The 22,535-nt window shown below is 39.4% G+C and overlaps 1 protein-coding gene across 1 annotated transcript in view; it reads right to left on the bottom strand.

Annotated features, from left to right (window-relative positions):
* tspan18b (tetraspanin 18b) overlaps nucleotides 1-22,535 on the bottom strand; it is a 39,971-nt gene that overhangs the window by 8,950 nt on the left and 8,486 nt on the right. The window contains exon 2 of the mRNA XM_004069554.5: nucleotides 6,751-6,828. Coding sequence (XP_004069602.1) covers nucleotides 6,751-6,753 — 3 coding nt within the window. The 5' untranslated portion in view covers nucleotides 6,754-6,828. The remainder of the gene's footprint in view (nucleotides 1-6,750; nucleotides 6,829-22,535) is intronic.

The raw sequence follows: 22,535 nt of genomic DNA, 5'->3' as shown, positions 1-22,535 counted from the left end.
ATTAACCTCACCCTTTCCTTAAACCCCTCTGAATAGCCTAATGAGGTCACAGTAGGTTTTAATTGAGATTAGCATACATTAAAGTCTCACAGAAAAGCTCTAAAAATGGGCCTTTTCTCATCCTTTTAGCTCTCTATTGTTAATTCCTGGGTTCCGAAGTGCAAACTGTGTATTTAATCGAGCAAGGGGTGAAAGGGAGGAATGACGAGAAGGAGGAGAGTGAGGGAAGGGTCACCTGGAAAAGCTCTTGCGGCATAACTGGCTCCCTATAATCCCAAACAAAACGTCTGATTTCTTTTCCAGCTTCAGCCGTTTGCTCCGTGCTTCCATCTCAGGGTCAGACTAGCTGTCAGATGTGGAGCCAATTTTCTTTTATGCATTAAAATTCATTGCTTAAGAGTGAAATGGGTTATATTGCACTTGCCAAGCCGGGCTCCAAATAACAAGCCAGCGGTGCAAAGCGGCAGTGCATAAATCAAGCTGAGACAGAAACCCAGGAGAAAGTGCAGAGTAAACAAACCGCTCTTTCCCATGACTCCCACAGGATCTCAGGTCCTCATCGATCATGGCCGGGCCGTACGGATCAGACCACAGATTCTCTGCAAGTATTCTGCAGGTCATGCAAGGCAGCCATGCATCAGCTGGACAGCGTTGGTCCATTTAAGAAATTTCTACCAAAGGTTTGATTTGAAATGTGACCAAGAACTAATGGCAACAAGTTGGGGGAAGATTTTCTGCTGGACTGGAAAAAGTTCAGCATTTAATCAAAAATAACACAAACTAGCAGTATAATGATGTATTCCTTCACTATTCAATACTGCACTATAAAGTGCGCTCACCATTTTGTCGGGCTTTCCAAATTCTAAAATCCAGCGCTCTAGAAATCTCCAAGAAGTCTGCGTGAAAATCCAGTGTGCATCAATGCACACTGGATTGGCAAATATAGACCAGAATGCATTGAGTTGGAATGATTTTTCATGTGAAAAAATTCAATTTATTTTTCTATAAACCATCCAAGTTTTCATGATCAGAGCACAGTGGATTGATAGATAATCTTCGTTCAGCTTTATTAGGTTTTACTTCAGGAAATTTTTGCTATTCAGAATAGCATAGAATATTTGCATGGTGTCCGAAGTTGTTATTAAAATCCAGGGCACTAGATAGTCCACTTTTAGTATTTAGGGAATTTGGAAATAGACAAAATGTTTACATTTTACTCTGCAAAAACAGATCCCTTAGAAATAACTCAGACATTCCTATCCCATTGACATATTTTCTTTATAAAAGCAACGAAAATCTGCCAGTGTGGTAAGAAAAACTGTCTTATTAAGAATTCCTCTGTCAATAAGACACGTTTTCTCAAACTAATATTATTTTGCTATTGAAAAACTTTCTTGATAAAATTATTTTTCTAGCCAGACATAGAATAAGATATTTGTTTTTCTTTCTCATTATCTTCAGATTCAGGTTTTGGAGTGTTGGTATGAAAGTGTTATCCTTTGCCATGAGTAATCCTGTAAATGCATACCCCTGCTTTGAAAGTCTGCACCGTTTGTTGTCACTAATATTATTTTACCAAACAAAGTATTTAATTCATTGCCAAGGCCACACAACACTTAGGCTTTGTTGTTTACTCTTAGCGATGGCCTTTTAGGTTGTGGAACTCAGTACCATTGAGTTTGATTGTATGTCGATATTCATTGATCTCAAATTAACACCGCGATATCAAGAGAGCCTCTGTAATGAGGATAAATCCATACGACCTACATTCTTCTCAGAGTAAGAATGAGGAAATTTAAAATGCTGAGACAAGCTTTTTATTCCCACTTTTTAGAGTCAGAAAAACACAAGCCGTGTTTGGTGTTCATCTGCACCATCAACCTCTATTGGCCTAGAATAAAGGGATCTAAACTAGCAGCCTTATTCATACAAACAGCACAGACTGTTGTAGTTTGTCTTGAGAATGTCACTTTCAGCACGATTAATGAGGTGACTCCATATTCACCAGATCGGCTGGCCATTGTCCTGGAAAATGGATCACAATGACAGGGACACTTTATCTCCTTCTCCGAAATTGTCACCACCCCCAATACCCACACGAACAGCCAATTAACGTAATATTAAGCATGAGCCTGCATTAAAAACTAATCGTTATAATAATATATATATACGACCCTCTTGAGAAAAGCAAAGGCTTGAAACTTGACCCTTTAAAAATGTCGTTGACCCTCTAAATGATCACCTGTAATTGAACCTCAGGGACCGCACAATCGTTCGTGGCTCCCAGAGGCAGTGGCAGCAGGTGTGTGACACTGTAGCGCTCTGTGTGCATGTGTTAATACCCTCTGTCAAAGATACGGTGGGACCACACATGCCATATCACCCTTCATCTCAATTAAAAGCTCATTTTCATAATTCTTTACAACTTCCTAAACCAGCCACAGCCAGTAAACTCCCCAAAATCCTCTGGCAATGAACACGTTCCCCTTGAGGTTCCTTAATGAATTTCCAATTAAGGGGGAACCAGCCCTTGGCTGTGCTGTCACCCCAAGGAGCTTGGAAGCATACTGAATGTAAAGCAGCTATGCATGCTTGCAAACACAGCTCACAGACAAAAACACAAAGAGCTAAAAAGAGAAAGTGTGCAAAAATAGCTTAGAATAGAGTAGAAGATAAATAACTTGTTCATGTAGGCTTAATGTTTGCTGTACATCAACGGTGAAAGCTTTTGAACATCCATGCGTTATAGCACAATCTCACATGAAATGGCAAAATTCTCCACAACCATATTAGGATTTCAACACATGGTCTGGATCCAGAGCAGTTCCACTCTGAGCCTATGAGTGGCCTCTTTCCCTACTGACTCTTTGGAATGATATGTGGATCCCACGGGGCAGAAGTCCAATGACCAAGCAGCTGACACACTCTTGAACAACAGGCTGATTAACTTTAGGAGAGTCCGGGGAGGAGCAAATGTGCGGCCTGAATCTGACTGACCATGTGTTGTCAACATCACTGCAAGCAACATTCCTGACATCCCAACTGGGCAAACGTCCAGTTGTTACTCTACTACCACCAGTTGTTCAGAATCCTGCAGTAAAATCAATTCCCCTGTATCTTAGGTCGCAAATGCTGGTAAAGAAAGCCACAGATACCTTCTTGATTTTTTATTTACAGCACAGACAAGATTAGCAGACTTAAACTACAGCCAGTGTGTGTGCGACCTTCAAGCTCTCGCACCACAGACACTCAATGATTGTTTCAGCACCTTCATCCATCTGAGGGAAAACACAAACTGGCTGCATGGGAACGGATCAATACCAGACCCAGGGGCACGATCACTGAAGCATTGATCCCCTGGTGTTGCAGCTCTTAGTCTGCTGGTTGTCTGCTAGTTAAGGCATGTGATAGCAGCCAACAATGAACACATAAACACTGCGGCTTGTTAGGAAGCAGAGAGGGCCTTTCCCATGTCAGGTTATAGAGGTTAACACTCCGCCTTTGGGGCTTTCCACAAAAGTGAGTTGGAGCTCAATTAAAAACAGAAATGATTTATAACAACAGTGGCGACAAGGGAACTTATTCTGCCTTTTTGCCTCTTTCAGTTTACCATAAATTTCTCAAGGATCATACTTCTTTTAATAAAGTTGACCCTTGCGAGTGTCCTCTATTTAATTAAATGTTAAAAATTCTGCTAATCTAACTGATGTGTTTTATTTTAAATCCTAAAACCATTAAAATAACGTGGTCAAGTTTTTTTTATAAATAAAGTTTCTGAATTTTTGTGGTAGATCAGAAGAAGGGAGAAAAATATAAAATAAGTTTAAGATAAATTTTTGGCTTCTGGGTAATATACAGAAATGCCACAAAATTAATAGATAAACCATTGATAAAAACAAAACAAAAGGAAAATTCACTTAAAGTTCCACTCTAATCATCTTTTGGTCTTTTAAAAGAATTCCCAGGTGTCTTTTAATTATGATTATGCTGATTTGAGCCAAAATTATAAAATACTTGTCATTTTCTAGTACAGTTTCTGCAGAGCGGCAGTAGTTAATTCTAAATTTGCAACCGAGTTGTGGGTGTAACTGTTGGTGCAGAGCAAGCCGACCTCATTTCCCATGATCGATCTGGTCACACGCTCTCTTGCTAGCTGACAGCCCCTCACAAACTCAATGAACAATTACCGGTGCAATATAAATGGCAAGCAATATCGGAGCTATCCAGTCTCACAGCTCTGAGTCAGATGCCAGCTCAGACGTACCAAGATGTACCATGAATGTATTTGTCTGCAAGTGGATGCATCCGAATGGAGCAAAGCAGGGAGCTTGTGGCCTGCCGATTGTATTACCTACGTAACAACTATGAGCTTTTTCTTTTCCATTTTTTCATCTGCTCATGATTCACACTGATTTAAATAAAGAAATACTCAGAAATGCAATTATAAGCCCAATTTCCTTCTTCATTAGAAAAATACCACAAGAACATGTTAGAAATACCAAAACTACAATTTTTATTGCAATAGGTCTTAAAGTAACAAGTGTTTTGGTTTTGTTTGCCTTCAGTGCACAATTTGGCCGACTCTGTCCTGCCCTATAAAAAGAATGCAGGTCTTAATGGCACCCCAGATAGGGTGTGACTGGCCTTTGTCTTCAGAGGGGTGTTTGCCATCTCTACTTGTTCCAGTTGGAAAACAAAGGAGAACTCTGCAACAGGGGCCAGTTTGGCCAGCCATTTGTCTAATGAGAAATCTCCCTCACTCTGACACAAAGCCATATGTTACTGTGAAAACAGCTAGCTCCCCTGTGCAGGAAGTCTAAAAGCTTTCTGCACAGGGGCACCAACTTACTACGGTAGCACTTTGCGCACAGTGGTAGCATCATATCTGTGGAAAACAGAGGCCCTTTTTAGATGGTTCATATGATGAGGTGGTTTAGAGCTGCATTGATGTGTGTTCAAAAAAGCAGACAGTGGCATGGAAGTGAAAGAATTTATCATAAATTTCAAACCATTTCCCTCAGGATTAATAAAGTTGAGTAGTCTAGTTAAGAAAGAAACAAACTAAACTATGTTGCTGCCATGTAAATAGTTTAAGGTTATTGCTCATATAATGAAAAACAGACATTGACTAAACTATGAATTTGTAATAATCCAAGAAAAATAGATTTAAGACAACATTTGAAGTGTTCTAAACTCAATAAATCCCGTGACAATTCTTTTTGGATTTAAAAAATATTAGGGTTTTCACTATTTTTTTAAGGCAACACTGTTACAATAAAGGATAGGGCCCTGCAATGGACTGGTGACCTTTCAAGGGTGTAGTCGGCCTGGGCTCAACAGTTGCTGGGATAGGCTCCAGCAGCCCCATTACCCCAAAAGGAATTAAGCGGGTTTGGAAAATGGATGTATAGGTTGTGGAGAAAGAAAATACATTATTTCCTGTTTGAAAAACTGGGCTAATACTTAAGTTTAACTGATGGCAGAAGATAACTCATAGGGAAAACTTTGCATAGACATAAACACTCACAAACTCCTCAACACTATAGACCAAAAGGCCATTTTGACAAGAGTAACTTCAATTTAAAGTTCCAGATTGAGTGATGATGCAGGACAAAGTAAGGGGAGTTTTGTTGAGTCAACTCATGGGTCTGACCAGCTTATGTTAAAAGAAAAAACCCATAATGTAGAAATGTGTGCATCAATTGAAAAAAAAATCCATCTCTGCACAGCTGTGCGAACATTAAACATTTTTGAAACCAGGGCGCACATTTTTTTTTTTTTTGTCTTAACATTTTTGAGAAATTGCCTTCTTTTGAAACCAGCCTGCAGTGGTCATTTAATGAACTGCAATATTTAATACTTCCAGGCTGGATTTAAGAGTAAAAATTGAATACTATAGGGCTTTGGAAAAAAATCTTGAATCATCTGCACTACAAATCAAAAGCTCAGTGTAATTGCCTTGGAATTACAACACTCATCCAGTTTTATGGAAGAACTTGGTGTTGGTGATACGTTTAGGTCAAGTTAATCTTTTTATGCTTCTCTGTTGTGTGCTGGTGGAACATTTTAAACTTTTATTTAAGTTTATTTAAATAAACAAATGATTAGGAACTGTAGTATCAATGAACAATGAGGTGGGGGATGTGTGGGGTAACTGAAATCTGTGAGTAAAAAATAATTTTCATTAATAACTAAAATAGTATGTGTGACTTATTTAAGCCATCTTTAAAAGCAAATAAAAAAAAATCTTACATTTTATTTAGACTTTAGACACATTTTTATATTTCTGGTTGGCTGCACTGCTTATTTGGCACAATTGATTACAGCTGATGAGCCTGCCTCTAAAAACTTTGATTTAGCCTCTCAATCTGCACATGTCCCCACCTCAGCCATGCTGGAAATGCTAATTTACAGAAACCACTGCCAATCAGAGCCCAACAAAGACTGTTGCAAGTCTGTGGTACTGATTCACGGAGGAAATCCAGCCTTCTGTGTTTCAGGACCAGCTTCAGGCATCCGCTCTCTTTCCGGCACTCTTCCTCTGTTTGACGGCAACAATGGTTTGGTGTCAGAGCTGTCAGCTTCCAACTGAAAAGAGTCTGTCAACAAGCCCTTTCTGCTGTGACCATCACTGATTTCTTAACACATGACTGCATTACAATTGTTTCACATGAGCATTTTAGAGTATTAGAGATTAACCGTTTATTTCATCATGCATGCCACATTTAAAGTAATAAAACGTTCATGTACCATGAGTGCCTGTTTGCTCGTCTTTTCTCAGGTGAAGATGATGACTCTTCTTTTTCTCCCCTCTCCAGCTTTCATGGGCTGAAAAAAAAAAACAGAAGAAAAGACAGGTCAAAACTGAGCTAATGAGGTGAATAAACAGAGCAGCAGAGGCGAATAGAAAGAAAAATGGCACACTTATCTTGATGTGCACGATTCATTTGAGCAGACTAAAGCGGGAGAGCTTGAAAACACAGAAATGAAATTCTAGGACACTTTAAATGACAGAGTTTGCATTTATTATGTATGAGGCGCTCGCTCCCAGCAGTGCACTAATCTAAGACTGCAGAAGTGTTTTATCTTTCAGAATATTTCACATCACAGTTAAGAAGCAAAAATTAACAGGGACAGAAGAAAAAAAGCACAGTCTTTAAAACAAACAGTTAAGATCAGTGTTGTGGACAGATTACATGCATTTATGATATCAGCTTTAAGAATCTGTGTGTATTTTTACTTAGTTAATTGTCTTTTACTTGAAAATTTAACACACCACAGTCTCCCCATACAGCTTCTAACTTGACCTTGCCGAGCATCAAACTCATGTATTATTCACCGAGGGTAGAAAAGTCTGCTTTCTAACCATATGTTGCTGAATACAGTTGTCAACCTAAGAAATGTCTTCAACCAACCATGTCTAATGAGCTTTAAACTTTTTTTCTGTCTTCAAACTGCTGTGCCACAACTGTCTTCCAGCTGAGAGCCACAATCTGGCAATAAGCGCCAATTAAACCGCTGATCCTCCAGCCGCATGTGCAGAAATGGTTAGCAGGATGACTCTGACTGACAATACTTTGGAGCCAATTTCAAAGCTCCAGCTCTGAAACCTACTGCCAGATGAAGACCTGAACGGCATGCAGATCTCCCAACATTAGACGGCCCTTTTCACAGGCAGCGCATTGTCATTCTGACATGGAGTGGGGATGGAGAATCTCCCTGGAGCATTCTGGTTGATGGAACCAGCCGCACAATCCCATAGACACACCACGTTGCCAGCAGACATCACATTCACCAAGACACAAAACCCAAACGACAGCGATGGCAACACACTCTCCTCCATCCAGAGGATGCTGATTGTATCTAGAAAAGGCAATCAAAGCTTCAATGAGGAAAAAGGGACAAATGTGAGAATTGGGCAGGCGGGCTGGAGAGATGCACTGCCTAATCACAGAGTCAGTGACAGCAAACCCATTCAGGGACTCCATAACATTAACTACACATGCACTGACAGCCAACGGATGCTTGCTCGTCGAAAGAATCATTGACACAATATTCACCACATTGTTAAGATAACATATCCCCAGGCAACACAGCACAGCACCTCATTCCATGTTTTTTCACAGTATTGCAGCAGCAGATGATAAGTAAGTAATTGTCATAATCATGGTCTGTAATGTAGTGTGAGCTGCTGAGTGGTCAAATTTTCCCCCTGAAGCCTGTTGCAGAGGTAGTCTCTTTTGAGGCCCCTTTTAGAGAGCTATTAGCTGGTAGAGAGCAACAGTGTTGAGGGTCTGCATTATTTTTGCCGTTTCCATGGAAACCCCTTCATGGAAAAGTGGAGCACCAATAGGATGCAGGATCCTCATTGAATCGGTTATGGGGGTGCGAAAAAGAGATCAGCGCAGATGGCAGAGAAAGCACAACAATAGGGTGAACCCTCAAGAGGGACGATAAAGGCCAGACCACCGAGGATCCAACAAAGCAGGGGACAACTCAACGCCAAAGAAAAGGTTCCATCTACATCCTCTCAACTGCGTTTTTAATCTAAGGAACTCACTCTCGCCAATTTATTGCTGACATTTAAGCTCAAAAGAGCCGAATGCAATTGAAACACCAAGGTAGCCACTAATTGATTGTCCTTTGCGGTTATTGCAGGCTCTGACAATATTATTGCATCACTGCCTTCTATTTCGACTGCATAAAGATGTCCTCAGTAGTTGGATACTTTTCAAAAAAGATGGAAATTGTGGAAAACAGTTACAGGGAATGTTGACAGAAATTTCTGCAACTTAATATGCAGTGTTCCCCTTGCTATGTCGTGGTTCACCTTTTGCAGTCTTGGCGTTTTGTGCTTTTTTTCCTTCAGTTTTGTATGCTTTTTTTAGACAGCATATTGTATTCTGCATCCTGATTAACTGTATAACTTGTCGATCAATCTCCTCTTTGCCAGATCTCCTGTAAAGAATACATTGAGTTTGATAAATCTATGTAAATCTTTGATATCTATCAGATCTCTGTTATCGTTCTATGAAACTAAACTTATTTTCCTGTGAAGGTTTGAACTTTAAGGGGTCTAAACAAGAGAGAAAAGTGTGGAAACGTTCATGTCTGTCAGACAAAAGGGTATTAAGTATGTCTAGAATCCTACTTTATGGATTTTACATATCATGGTTTTTGTTTTAGAACTTAAATCGAACAAAAAATGAAGGTAAACCTTATTCATGTATTATTCTGTGACTTCAAAATTTAGTCTTGAGCTGTTTTTCTATAGAAGAATGAGAGGTAAAGCAACAGCTCCTGAGACAACATTTACTCTAAAGACTACATCCTTCAGAGATTGTATAACAGCTTATTTTGTTAATACTACAAGTTTTTTTTTTACTCAATCTATATTGTTGGTCTTTGGAGCAACAAGCCTTCAACTTAAATTTTAGGTACAAATAACTAAAGAGTAAAAAAGCGCCCTGAAAAAAAGTTTGGTAGTGGCTTTTAACCAGAGTTCAAAAAGTTTATCAGTAATAGACAGATGGTTCATAAATTAACTGGCATGGGTTTTTGAAAGTAGCTGCCATGTTACGAGCAGTGCCCACAAAGGTGTTTTAAGCTGGATCTTTGTAATGAACCATCTGGTGCACCAGGTTAACAACGTACCACCCGCCAGGACACAAGACACTTAAAGGTTACCAAAGCTCACCATGACAAACAAGAATGATCCCTGCAGTGTGTAATGCAATGTTTTTTTAAAAAAAAAAAAATTTAAAGTACCATTTTCTTTGTTTACTGTGTGTTTCAACTTTTTTGAAAAATGAATTGGGTAAAAAAATAAACACTGGTACCTGTTTTTATTTCACCAACCTGCAAAAATAGATGTCTTTGAAAAAAATAATAAATGATTTAATGAGCCTCTTTTTAACAAGTCCTCTGTGCAAAAGCTATGGTTTGAGTTTCCTCACGATCTCCTACAGTCACCTCATCCCGCTGATGAGGCAGGAAGAATGGACAAAAATGTCAAAGGTCCAAAAACAGCGGGTAGTTTAGTCAGCAGCACTTCCTGCAGGGACAGGAAGTGGAGAGGAAAAGAAGCAGGAACCAAAAGACTTCCCAGCTGACAGATATTTATTTCTCACTGATGAGCTGCTGTCTTGAATTTCACAGAAAATTAAATTGTGACAATAATAAAGATGTTTTATGGTCACAGAACTCTTCAGGAACACTTGCTGATTTCTTTAACACATGTCTGTTTAACTGAGCTGAATGATGCACCACCAAACTTTGAGCCGACTTCCCAGGCCCATAAGGTCTGCCCCGTGTCTCTGAAGAGTTGAGGGCTTCCCAATTCTGCTTTGAAGTTGAAGGATTAAAGAGGAAAGACCTGTCCAACGGGGATGATAGACTAAGTTCGCAAAAGGAGAAGGATCAGTGTGAGGGACAGGAAAAGCTGTGAATACTGAGTGTTCATGACCCATGGGACACAATTAAGAGCGAGCCTTTGGAGCGAGGGTTACGAAAACACAGCAAGGATACCAGCAGCCCAGCCTTCCAAGCCAAGGTAAGAGTTCATTACTAGACACGCAGAGGAGGCAGTTAAACCCCAGTTTGCTCGCGATTCCTTCACCCACAGGCCCTGCAAGCTGTGGAATGGCCACATGATAACCATTTCCAGCCTAGTTAAATCTTGACACGAGTATAGTAAGAAAATGTTGCAGCAGCGAGCTCAGGAAGCTGCAGGACTGGGTTTGAGGAACTGGGATATCTGCACAAAGGGGAACTTTGCACAGTCTCCCCTTAGGATGTTTTCCTCTGTCAGACAGTTGCAGTAAACTACAGAGAACAAATTTGCAATCAGTTTAAATAAGTAGACTGACAGGAGAGAGCGATAACCTAAATAAGATGCCTGAAAGGTTCAACTAAAATGACAGCTATTGCTTTACACATTATAATGCTATCAGACTGCAAGTATAACATAAGGAAGTCAAATTTAAAAGAAAAATGACAATAGTTGTATATATATACATGCACAAATTCCATCATTACCATTTTAAACAGGTCAAATATGTGAAATACCTGTTTAAGGCCACTTACACACAAACAATGAGTTTGTAGGTGTTTTGTGGGTTGCTCCACATAAGTGGAAAAACCCAATATTCGACGATGTGATATTTTATATACGATATTAAGGACACTGCTATTGAGTAAGTCAAACACCCCACTGAAACATTCTCCAAAATATACACCTGGAAAGTCATTTTAACCCTTAATTGAAATAATAATAAGTAATAGCATATAATTGAAGGATTTTCGATAAACTTGAATAAATCAAATTCTGCCTCAAGAAAAAATTTAGCAGTAAGTGTGACTACAATGCCAAGCACAAACAATTATCTTTAGCCTGAAACGTGTCTGAAATTGCCCTTAATGCACCCCCTTATTTTAACCTTTTTGTCAGGTTCAAACTCGTGAAAATGCTTAGTGTCGAACAATGTGGCAAACGTAGCGGTGCAGAAGTGGAAACAGACACTTTGAGCAATGCGACCACATGCAACTTATTTCTTTGTAATTAAATCCAGTGAAAGGTCTGACGTTTGGCCTCCATCACAAGCTTGACTCCTTCTCTGAAACGTTCTACAATCTGCACCTTGCCAGCTAAATCCCAGCTTTGCTGACATGCATTTGCTTTTTTGGCACTTTTTTAGCGCACACATAGTAATTCATATTAAAACGAAAAAAAAAAACACAATCGCAGCTATTATTAAAAAAAAGTTAAACTTAGGCATGAAATATTCCAAAGGAGCTGATAATTGTCTTGTGATTTCAGGATTAGTCCAGCCGTAACCTCATGACTTGTTCTAGAAGGCATGTTTTTCTCTGCATCGCTTGCAGTAAAGGCACATCCAGTCATGCCACCCCTCTGTACTCCAGAATCATTGTGGAATTACATGCTCATGCAGAGGATCCATGGCTGGCAGCTCCTTTTGGAGGCATTTTTCAAAGCGCTAACTTGTTGTTTAAAGCTTTGTTGAATAAAGGTAAAACTACGTGGTGCAGGCGAGAGGAAGAACACACACATGTTTGTGCCTGTTAACACAGGAGCGTGTGGGCCTCATTACTAAACAAATAATGAAACAAACAAAGAGGAAGGCAGCAGGATATCAACCCAGTTTATTTCCACTCTGGTTTTACTACAGTGACAGAAACCAAACAATCATAAAAAATAAAAAATACGATTCAAAAACACATATGAATTAAAATCTATATCTTGCTCCCAGAAAATCTTACATTGAGGAGTAAAGTTTACAATGATGTATCATTTCCAAAGGTAAACTGGAGGAAAACAACTGCCTGGGCATGTTTAGTTGAAAATTATAATTGAAAACAAACAACTTTTATCGCAACTGTTAGGAAACACAGCTGCAACCTCAAGCTTTTATGCCTCAATTATTACAAAAAATATTTGTGAGATTGAGGTGGGAATACAATACAGACTACCAAGTTTCTAATTTGTTTTTACATTTTTGGTTGTTGGTGTGCCTTGTGAATTTTGTCAAGGAAAGTGTACCTTGGCTCAAAAAAGGCTGAAAAACACTGCTATAATTGGCTGAAAATCTATGATTGTTGTACTTTACTAGAACTGTTTTGGCCCTTTGTACACATCTTGTACTACTCGCAAAAATGACTGACGGATGTGCGTTTCAAACTGATACAAAGAATTATCCTGGATTATTATGGGATTGACAAAAACACAATACATTAGAATCATCAAGTTCGCCAAGCCGTCTACGTGAGGTCAAAGCACAGAAGTTCTGACCAATCTGAGTCTAGCATCAGTGGCTTTGTGCAGACCAGTCATCAGTGATGCCTCCTGCTCACTGATGACCTCTGCTTCAATCTCATGATGTGCCAAAGAAACACATTTTGGTTTTTAGATTTTTTTTTCTTATTATCAGCTTCAAAATGCACATCAACCCAGCTGCATTTTCAATTTTAATTGTATTTGCTCCCTATGAGAATGCAGGTTCTGGCATGCAGGCTCCACCCTGACAGCACCTGTGACCCATTACCAATCACATGAAGGGTCTTCAGGCTTCAGTCATGCAGGCTCGCCAACGCCAGATTGTTGCACTGCTCTGCTAGAGAGCAGATGGTCAGCCGAGTGTCACAAGCATGGCCTTTTTGTTGTGAGAAAGAACCCCTCAAAGCTTCCATTTCAGTCCCTCAAATCCTTAAACACACCAGCAAACTCTGCTTAGATGCATTTTGGTTGTTCATTGGACTGCATCCATATCGAACTTAGAGAAAAGTGTGACCGAACCTTCACTGTAGTATTTAGTATATTTAAATTCTTTAATGTGAAAACACCAATGAAGGGAGTCTTAACATTGCCAGACAAGAAAGAGGTCACATTTGTATACGGTTTAATAAACTCAACTTATCACTGCAGGCTTCATCATTTTCAAAGAGTTTAGAGTGTCAACAGTTAACATTTTATTGTTTTTTATTAATAATTAATAATTAATATTTTTTTAATTGTCCTGTCGAACCAGCTGGTCTAAACAGATGAGAGCTGAAGGCCTCATCAACCAGAGGTATGTCTGAATAAACCCCTTTTGTAATGGAGGCCAAACTTTATTCATTTTAATCATATTTGAAAATCTTTTGTGTTGGAGTGGATGGAAAAGGAAAGGAGGGAAGAAGAGAGAGGGATGTTAGAGAGGGGGGATAGGAGGGTGATTATAGAAGGGGGGGGGGGGGGGGGGTAAAGCCATGAAGCAGCATAAAGCAACAAGTTTCTGGATGGTTATACTCATTACAGTGAGGTTCAGATGTACTACAAGTCTATAAGGGCGGGGCCTGTCCACACACACACTCAAATGTTATAAACTTACCTGCTGGTTCCAAAAATGTTCACATGTCAACATGTACACAATACAAATATTGTTCACACACGCATACTTATGCCTTCAAACCAACTAGTGTGAAAAATTTCATCTGATCACGCAAAATATTAGTGCAAAGCTGAGCTAACACCTGTGCTGGAGTGAGTGTTCATGTTCCTCTAAAATGGATGATGGTATGTAAAAAGAAGGAGGGAGAGTGCCCAGACGTCCCCACACCAAGACCCCCGCCACAGCAGCAGCAGCAGCTAGACCCCCCCCCCACCCCCAACACCCGCAGGGTAGCAGATAGAGAACAACCACCCCCAGGGTGATTACATTCGCCACCCAGGCCAGGGCCAGCTGGACCGCCACGGGGGCCCCAAGAGCCAGAGAGCAGGGAGGCATGGGGGAACAGAGAGTGCCGCTCCAGCCCAACCAGGAGAGCAGCCCCCCCGCCGCGTCCAGAGGGCCCAACGCAGGGCCCCGCCCAAGAAGAGCGCTCACAGCCCCAGACAAGCACCCCACCACCACCCAGAAGTTCTGGGCATCCCCCCACCCCAACCCCAGGTACGAGCCAGGACCCCCCAAGGGAGACCCGCCTGCGGTCCAGGCAGCCACCCACCCGGCCCAAGTCAAGTTGGTCAAGGAAGGAGCAAGGCAGGGGCCAGCCATCCCCGCCCAGGAGGAGGACACCCAGGGGAAGAGGGGGTCCACAAGAAGTGTTGTAAACATGGCCTGACCAGGTTCAACCCCCAGTTGGAATTTGGCGTGCCCAGCGCTCAGGGGCAACGACCAGAACCCACACCACAGGGACAGTTTACATTTAGATGGTTTCAGGAGAAAGGCAACATTATGCTTAAAACAAAACACTATACTCTTATGATTCCCTTTTTCAATGAGGTCTTCTTTACGAGAATAAAAAGCAGCATCAGTATGGAACATTCCTCATCTAGTGAGATATCTGTCTTTGTGGATTTGCAGGGAGCTGCATCGGGATGGGTGTCGCACTGGGTTACTCGAGCCAGAAGTTTTGCATTTGGGTCGTTTCCTTAATGCACAGACTGCACAACGCCCTATAAAGCTGCACATATGCTGAAGAAACCAAAAGCTCCCAGAATAGACAGCAAGCAGGGTGTTAACAGAACGAGAGGAAAAAATAAAAGTAACTCCTGATTTCTGTCTCTCACACTGTTAAACATGCCTCCACTAATGGCCAAGTAGCACTAAAATGTGTTTCAGAAGGATTGTTTTATCTCGTGTGTAGATTGTGTTCTGTTCCTGAGGCAGAAAAATGTAAAGTCAGGATCCAGAGGAAATCTACAAACTCCCTAATCTAAAATCTGAAATCCTTGTGGATAGGTTCCATACTTGTGCTTCCTGTAAATCCTCAGGGAAAAGGTACTAAATTGTTAAAAAAAAAAACAGGATGGGGAGGTGAGTCAATCTCATTAAAATGTAAGAGCCCCCTAAAAGGAATTTGTTCAAAATATTAAGGGCTCGGCAAGCGAGGTGTCAGGAGAAATCATGCTTGGCTCAACACAAAAAGCACTCAAAGAAATTAGATTTAATCTGCTGAGCTTTGAGCATATTAGTTGGATGTAAATAGTTGGTGCCAGCAGTGAGACAGCCCACTTCCACAGTCTTGCTGCTTGGGAAATAAAAAGCGCTACACAACAAATAAATCATCAACAGTTGAAGAAACTTTGCAAATAATCTGATTTGTAGAAGGTTTTCGTGAAACTTCAGCAGGCGAGGGACAATACAGATGTGGGAAGCAGGAGGTTAATGGCAACAGGCCACACAGAAACGCTTCTTTTCAGAAAATATTGTGCCTCCAGTCTTGAGCTGTGGGAAAGGGAGTTTATGCAATTACATCACATTGATTTATGGGAGCTGCAGGAAAGATGTGGAGGATGGAAACTGAGCGGCTTGGAGGGACTCCAAAATAAAATCCCCGGAGGAACACAGGTCAATAGATTTACACCACAAAAACATGATGGATCCAAGACAATTGTATGGTCAGAGAACCACGGACCGAAAGAGCCGCCTAACAAAATTATGATGTTTAAGATTTGAAACAAAAAATACATGTGAATGTGATATGATATGAATGTGAATGAGATAACAAGCTCGGATGAAGTAATTGCTCTGCTGGCTCACTTTCTATTGTCACAAGTGAGGGAAATGATGACAGTTGTCGTGCTTGACGAGATGCTGCCGATGCTGTGCCTCGCATTAATTGGGTCAGTGATGAAACTCTGAGCAATGTGCCAAAGAGTGCAATGCTCCTTTGATGGGATGGCAAGTCTCAATGAACCCACAGCCGCTTTAAAGTTATAAATAAACAGTCCATGCAGTGCTTTGAGCCTCTGGAGAAGCACCACAGGGTGACCACAGCTGGGATGTTTGTTGGGAAACACGCTGGAGTTTTTTGATAAAATTACATCTTGATGTAAACTCTCTCGGGACAATGCATTTGTTTAGATGAAAATATTTATCATGAATACTCAAATAATGGGCTGCACGGTGGTGCAGTGGTTAGCGCTCTTGCCTCACAGCAAGAAGTCCCGGCTGGGGGACATGAAAAACATAACATCAATGGGGGACCTTTCTGTGTGGAGTTTGCATGTTCTCCCCGTGCATGCGTGGGTTTTCTCCGGGATCTCCGGCTTCTTCCCACCGTCCAAAAACATGCTACGTAGGTTGATTGGCGACTCTAAATTGTCCATAGGTGTGAGACTGAATGGATGTGTGATTGAGGATATTCTACCCTGCGACAGACTGGCGACCAGTCCAGGGCATCCCTTGCCTACGCCCAAGTGGCCGGGATAGGCTCCGGCAACCCCGTGACCCCGAAAGGGAATAAACGGTAAAGAAGATGAATGAATGAATGAATGAATGAATGAATAATCAAATACTTCATGTGTATAATGAAATCCACACAGTGCAGTTATCACTGCAGTAAAATGTGCAATTGCTCCATGTTGTTCACTTTGACGCTTGATGGCGTATATGACTTCACCAACTAAGTTGTTGCCAGGCTAAAAACTGCACTTTCCACACATTTGTCAGCTGATTTGTATTTTTTTTTCCTTGAAAAGTTTCAATGTTACATTTCCCTTATTTGACTGTTGTACAGATCAAATCAGTTATGCAATTAGGACAACAAGGATTAACTCCTAAGATTTCTCTGAGTCTGTGCTCATGCCAGATGGACAGAAAGACAGTGGACAATTGTAATTGGGTGCCAAACATGACAAATCCAGTCCAGGATGTTATCACTGAAAGATTTAGCAAGCATCTGCGATGTTAAAAGGAATTGGTCATTTTTCTTGGATTTGATGACAAAAAAAAAAAAAAATGGGGAACATAAAATTGACCCAGAGGCATTTATTGGCAATTTAGAGATCCATACACCATCATAAAGATGGCATATTTTCTCTGAGCATTTGTGGTTATCTTGGCAGCACTTCAGCTTGATTTATAATAACATGGCTTGATTTATGGGCTCGCTTTCTATGTGGTAGAAATGTGCCTCCAAGTGAAAAAGTTGCATCATGAGGGGAAGATTTAGAAAACATCTTCAGAAAGGCATTTGTTTTCAGCAAATGGACAGGAATTCTTCTTTAAAAAACAACAGCAGAAAAACCCTATGTACTGTACATAAAAATTTCAATTTAGTTGAAACATAATGAAAATAATGGAAAACAAAAACATGCCTCTTAAGCAGTAAACGTTGAGTACATTAGTGCATGAAATCCAAGATAGGTTTATTTTTGGCCACTAAAGACTAAAATTCATGTCGTTCACTTTTTGCATGTTCTCAGTATTAGAACTATTTGAGAATTATAAGTATTACTATAAAAATGGTGACCCCTGAGGTTTCTTTTTTTTTTTTCTTCTGGGATTCATTGTTTTTTTAGGAGTTTTTTCTTACAGAGAAGACAGGTGCAAGGACAAGGATGCCCAGTTTAGTTTAGTCTGTTTAGTGTAGCCATTACCTATTAAATTCTATCACTTTATGTTCTTTATGATTCATGTTTAATACACAAATTACCAGTTTACTGCTCATTGAGATAACTATTGTTGTAACATTGGGCTATATAAATAAAATTAAATTGAATTTAAAGATCTACAATTTTATTTTTAACATTTTTAAAAGTGATCTTTTTCTGAGGAATATTAGGCTTCAATTTCTTAAAAATATATTGGTTAACTGATTCATTTGCCAGCATAATGTACAGGCAGAGAAGGTTTGAGAATGAACACAATCATAGAGAATTCACTTTATTTGTGACATTTAATTTTTTGGATGAGAGCTTCTTTTCATATAAGGAGTATTGGTGCACATGTAAAAACTTGGATCATATTACAAATGTTGGAAAAACCTACATTTGCAGATGGATGACTTTTCACAGACATTGTTTCGTATCAAATGTGTTTCTAGAAAATAATAGGCTTGACGCACAAAGCTAGCCGCCATCCAAGAGCTTTGCAGAAAACTCCAACTGCATTTTTATTCAACAAAGGTTAAATGTTAGCAATTTTCCCAGCATTGGGCCAAAAGTGGTAAAAAAGGAATAAAGTATAGAGAAATTAAAGATCATTTTAGTGTTATAGGCTGAGGAGAAGCATTTTCAAACTATTTTTTTAACAGCTTCCAAATCTGCAGCTGTCTACAAAGTCTTAAACCTCTTGGAAGAACACCAGACCAACAGTTTAAGCCAAACCTACCAGCATGAATACACAGAAATAAAGAGCCAATGCTTTTACAGCTCACTGTATAGACGCTGTGATTGCTGCAGCAGTGGCACAAGTATGGAAGTTAACCAACAATATATTTTAAGCCAGGAAGGCGTAGACATCTGTTTCTTATTACAGAAATTGCAGTTTATTTCCAAAGTGCATGCAGAGATAAGCAAAAGTGAAAGCTGCCAACAACTTTCCCCAGTTCCATAGTTTTTCACGTGCTTCCAGCTAATATCATAGAATACGCGACACATCATGAGTTTCATCTTGCTCTCGCTAATTAAAACAGTTGTTAGGAGACACATCTGCAGGAGGCAGAGGGTTTTCAGTAATCTATTGTTAAACAGTTATGAAGTCGGCCTCCACTCAGTCGTGGGTTTTCAGAAAACACCCACTAAATTATTTTGGCTCCAGCCTTGACGCTGAGAGTTTTCATATGGGATCAGTCTTCTGCCAAAGCCTTATCGGAAAACATAATCTGTGTCTGCTTCTCTGCGGTGCTCGCTCTTGGAAAATTGCCTGAGCGGTTTGTTTTGTCCTACACTTTTCTTGAGTGTCACATTGAGGCCCACCTGTCATCCCGAACCTTGAACGTTGACAAATGGCAAGCCGGAAGGCCAAAAAACGCCCAATGCACCACTAAAAACTTCTTTTTTAGACTCCCATTATTTTTCTTTTCCTATTTGAACTCTTAAATCAGTCAAAGTTGGAGCCAATTTCCTTTCACATGCGAGAAGCACCTGCCAGGTCTGTCCAATCTCTGATAAAACACATGCAAGAGGAGCTGCCTTGATGCTGAAAGACAGGATTGAAAAACATTTTCCTAACAGTGCCAGGTTGATTTAATATACATCAAATGGTTCAAGAGTGGTTACATTTCTAGTGCAGAATAAGCTCAAGACTTCAAAGAAAACAGAACAAAGTGTGCAGAAAGAAAAAAAAGGAATTGAGCTTTATATTTTGCCCATGTTCACACATTTAATAAAAGACGTTTAACTATAAAAATAAATACATCTTTGATTGAGAAAGAGGGATTTTTTTACTCTCCGGTTTTTAAAAGAATTCCTTAAGGAAGCTGCGGAATCTGCAGAACGACAAAAAGTACAGCAAATTTCTTCCACGTTTTCTTACGGCTGGAGCACATCAGCTGACTGTTTGCCCAAAGGACAGAGCCGGTGTTTTAGTGCAGTGACCCATGTCTGCTGTTTCTGATGCTGGGCTTTTAAAAGTTGAAAATTTCATAAGCCACAATTTTTTTTAAAAAGCACGAGTCACAAAAAGTGCTCGTCTTTGCTGTTTAATTTTCTTTCTTTTATTGAGTTGCAATAAATTCCTGCAGCACACCAGCAGATAAAAAAACAAATGTTATTCTAATAAATCAAATTATCCAGAGAGATTTAAAATATGAAAGATGGAAACATGTTGGAGCATTTTCCAAAAACCATCAGAGCAGTCTTTATGTAAACTACCTTTGTTGACACTTGAGTCATTTAAAACTCCCTTTCAGACATGCACTGCTACACAATAATATGCTGTTGACTGAGTAAGATTTAATGGGACTTGCCAAGATAATCAATTAATTCAATGGATGTTATTGGACACAAGTTAAATATCAAATTATCTTTTAAAAATCCATTTCAAAACCAGTTTATTAATAATATTCAGATAAACAATTGTAACTAAATAAAGGTGAAAATATTAATCAAAGAAATAGTGTCATTAATTACAAAATATATCTATATCTTTTGTCTGGAAAAAAAAACAAGAATTTGCTTTAAAAATATATATATCCTTAAATCTGATAAATCCATGATCTATTTTCATGAACTATAAATGATACAATCAAAGTGAATGGTATTTTTAAAGTAAACTATTAAGCCCAGCTCTACAGAGAATTTTACATACGAGATGTTTGGAACAACCTGATGGCTCACAATACTCAGTTTTAACTGGGAAATGCATTAGAATAGCACATTTTTCATTGCAGTTTTATTTTTCGTATTTAAAAAAAGTAGCTAAAATTTTGCTAAATTAAAATAGTAGACAAAAATTGCTTTGTTATTTGTGTCTCATCTAACACACATTAAACGTACACAGATGAGCTTAATTATTTATATTAGACAAATACAATCTGTTTTTATATTATATATTTATTTTATTTATTTATATATTTATCTTAAAATAATTCATCCACACCTAGATCCACACCAAGATGCTACGCGTACAGCATGGTTAGCAGCAAACCAGAATTCTGTTTCGTAAACATGAATCACATAAAGTCATTAAGCAACCTCGCTATAAACGATCATGATAGATGTGATCACAGCAACGCAAGATTAAATCAATGCACAATTTAGAGATGATCTATTTCTCTATTCATTTCTTATCAGTCTGTGATCTGCATTCACGTCTTGGCCCCACTTTTTTTTTTTTTGTTTGTTTTTTTATCAGAACACAATCATTCCACTTTTAGGTTTTAGCTCTGGAAGGAGGTACAGCAGAGTCCAGTAAGGGACCAGTACTGCCAAAGAATGCAGGTTCCTTCAATGCCTCCATAGTTTGCTTTGGGGGCTAATCCTACATCACCCTTTGAAGAAATAAGATAACAGTCAGCTGTTGTGCTTAAAGCTGTGTGCCTGAATGACAAAGCAGCCTCTTGGGGGGCCTGCGTTTCTCCTTGCCAGGGTTGGGACTGCATTTGGTTTGTTTTAACCATAAATTCCATTTTTTTTTCAGTATTTAAACATAACGCAAAAACAACTGTAATGTTGACGATTCTTTTACTGTAGCACCAATGTAGATGTAACATAGAGGCAGCTCTAAGTGTGTCTAACTGAGTGTTAGCTAACACTGTAATACCCATACCAAGACTTGAACTTTTATACTTGGATTAAAGTAGAATATAAAGTGACTTGAAACGTGACTTGGGACTTTGGAGCCCAAAGTCTCAATTTCAGGGCTTTTCAAAAATGCTTTCTTTTTTTCCTTACTTTATGTTAATTTTAGCAAACCAATCCTAAAAGGAAAGAAACCTTCTCTTTAGCTCTTGTGTTGACCCCAAAATTTTACTTTAACTTGGAAAGGAACACTTGTGAGATTCTCTGGCCAAACCTACAACACAATGTCACAAACCCCAAAATATAAAGTCAATTCTTTAAATTATAAAGTGACTCGGATTCATACAAACAATGGAAAAAAATGTAAATTGCAGCCATAGATCAAAAAAGATGTAATTATAACATACTTGGAGAAACTTTCCACATGTTTATCTCTACTCAGAGGCACAATGTCAGGGAAGCCTTGCAAATTATCACTCAATTGACTTGGAATCTGATTCATCCCCTTAGCATATACGTATTTGACCAATGCACGCCAATACATGGAAAATATTCAGTATACCTGAAAATTAAAGGTTGTACTTTTTTCATTTACTTTGGTATTAATAAAACTTCTTCTTTTGAAAACGTAGTGTGCATATACTCTTTCCAACAGCTTCCTGTAAACTTGAGATCTTTTAAGTACTGCTAAATTGACAATCCTGCTTCACTCTTAAGTCTGCTGAGACGTGCAAGTAATGAAAAGTCTACTGCAATCATGCCCAGTCAGACTTGGCCCTGAAATTTGAAGAATTAAAAAAAGCCAGGTGACTGTGACCTTCTTCAACAATCCTTGTAGTTGGATTAAAAGCATTGGTTGGCTGTAATGGCAACACAAACTACACAGATACTCCACACTTTAGGAGTTCACCATTACATCATTTCTAAAAGCTTTCCTGCTGGAATTGAAAAATGCAGTGTGTAGCTAGAAAACGAGGTGCAAGATAAGAGAAAACAGGCTCGTATATCCCCTTTGGGGTAGATAACCATGGAAGATAATGGGTCTTAGAATGTAAGGGCAAAAACTTATCTC

This window comes from Oryzias latipes, chromosome 6, assembly GCF_053564925.1.
Source record: "Oryzias latipes strain Hd-rR chromosome 6, Olatipes_Hd-rR_3.1".
NCBI lineage: Eukaryota > Metazoa > Chordata > Actinopteri > Beloniformes > Adrianichthyidae > Oryzias > Oryzias latipes.
The sequence above is the reverse complement of the archived record's forward strand: the minus strand, read 5'-3'. Positions and strand labels throughout refer to the sequence as shown.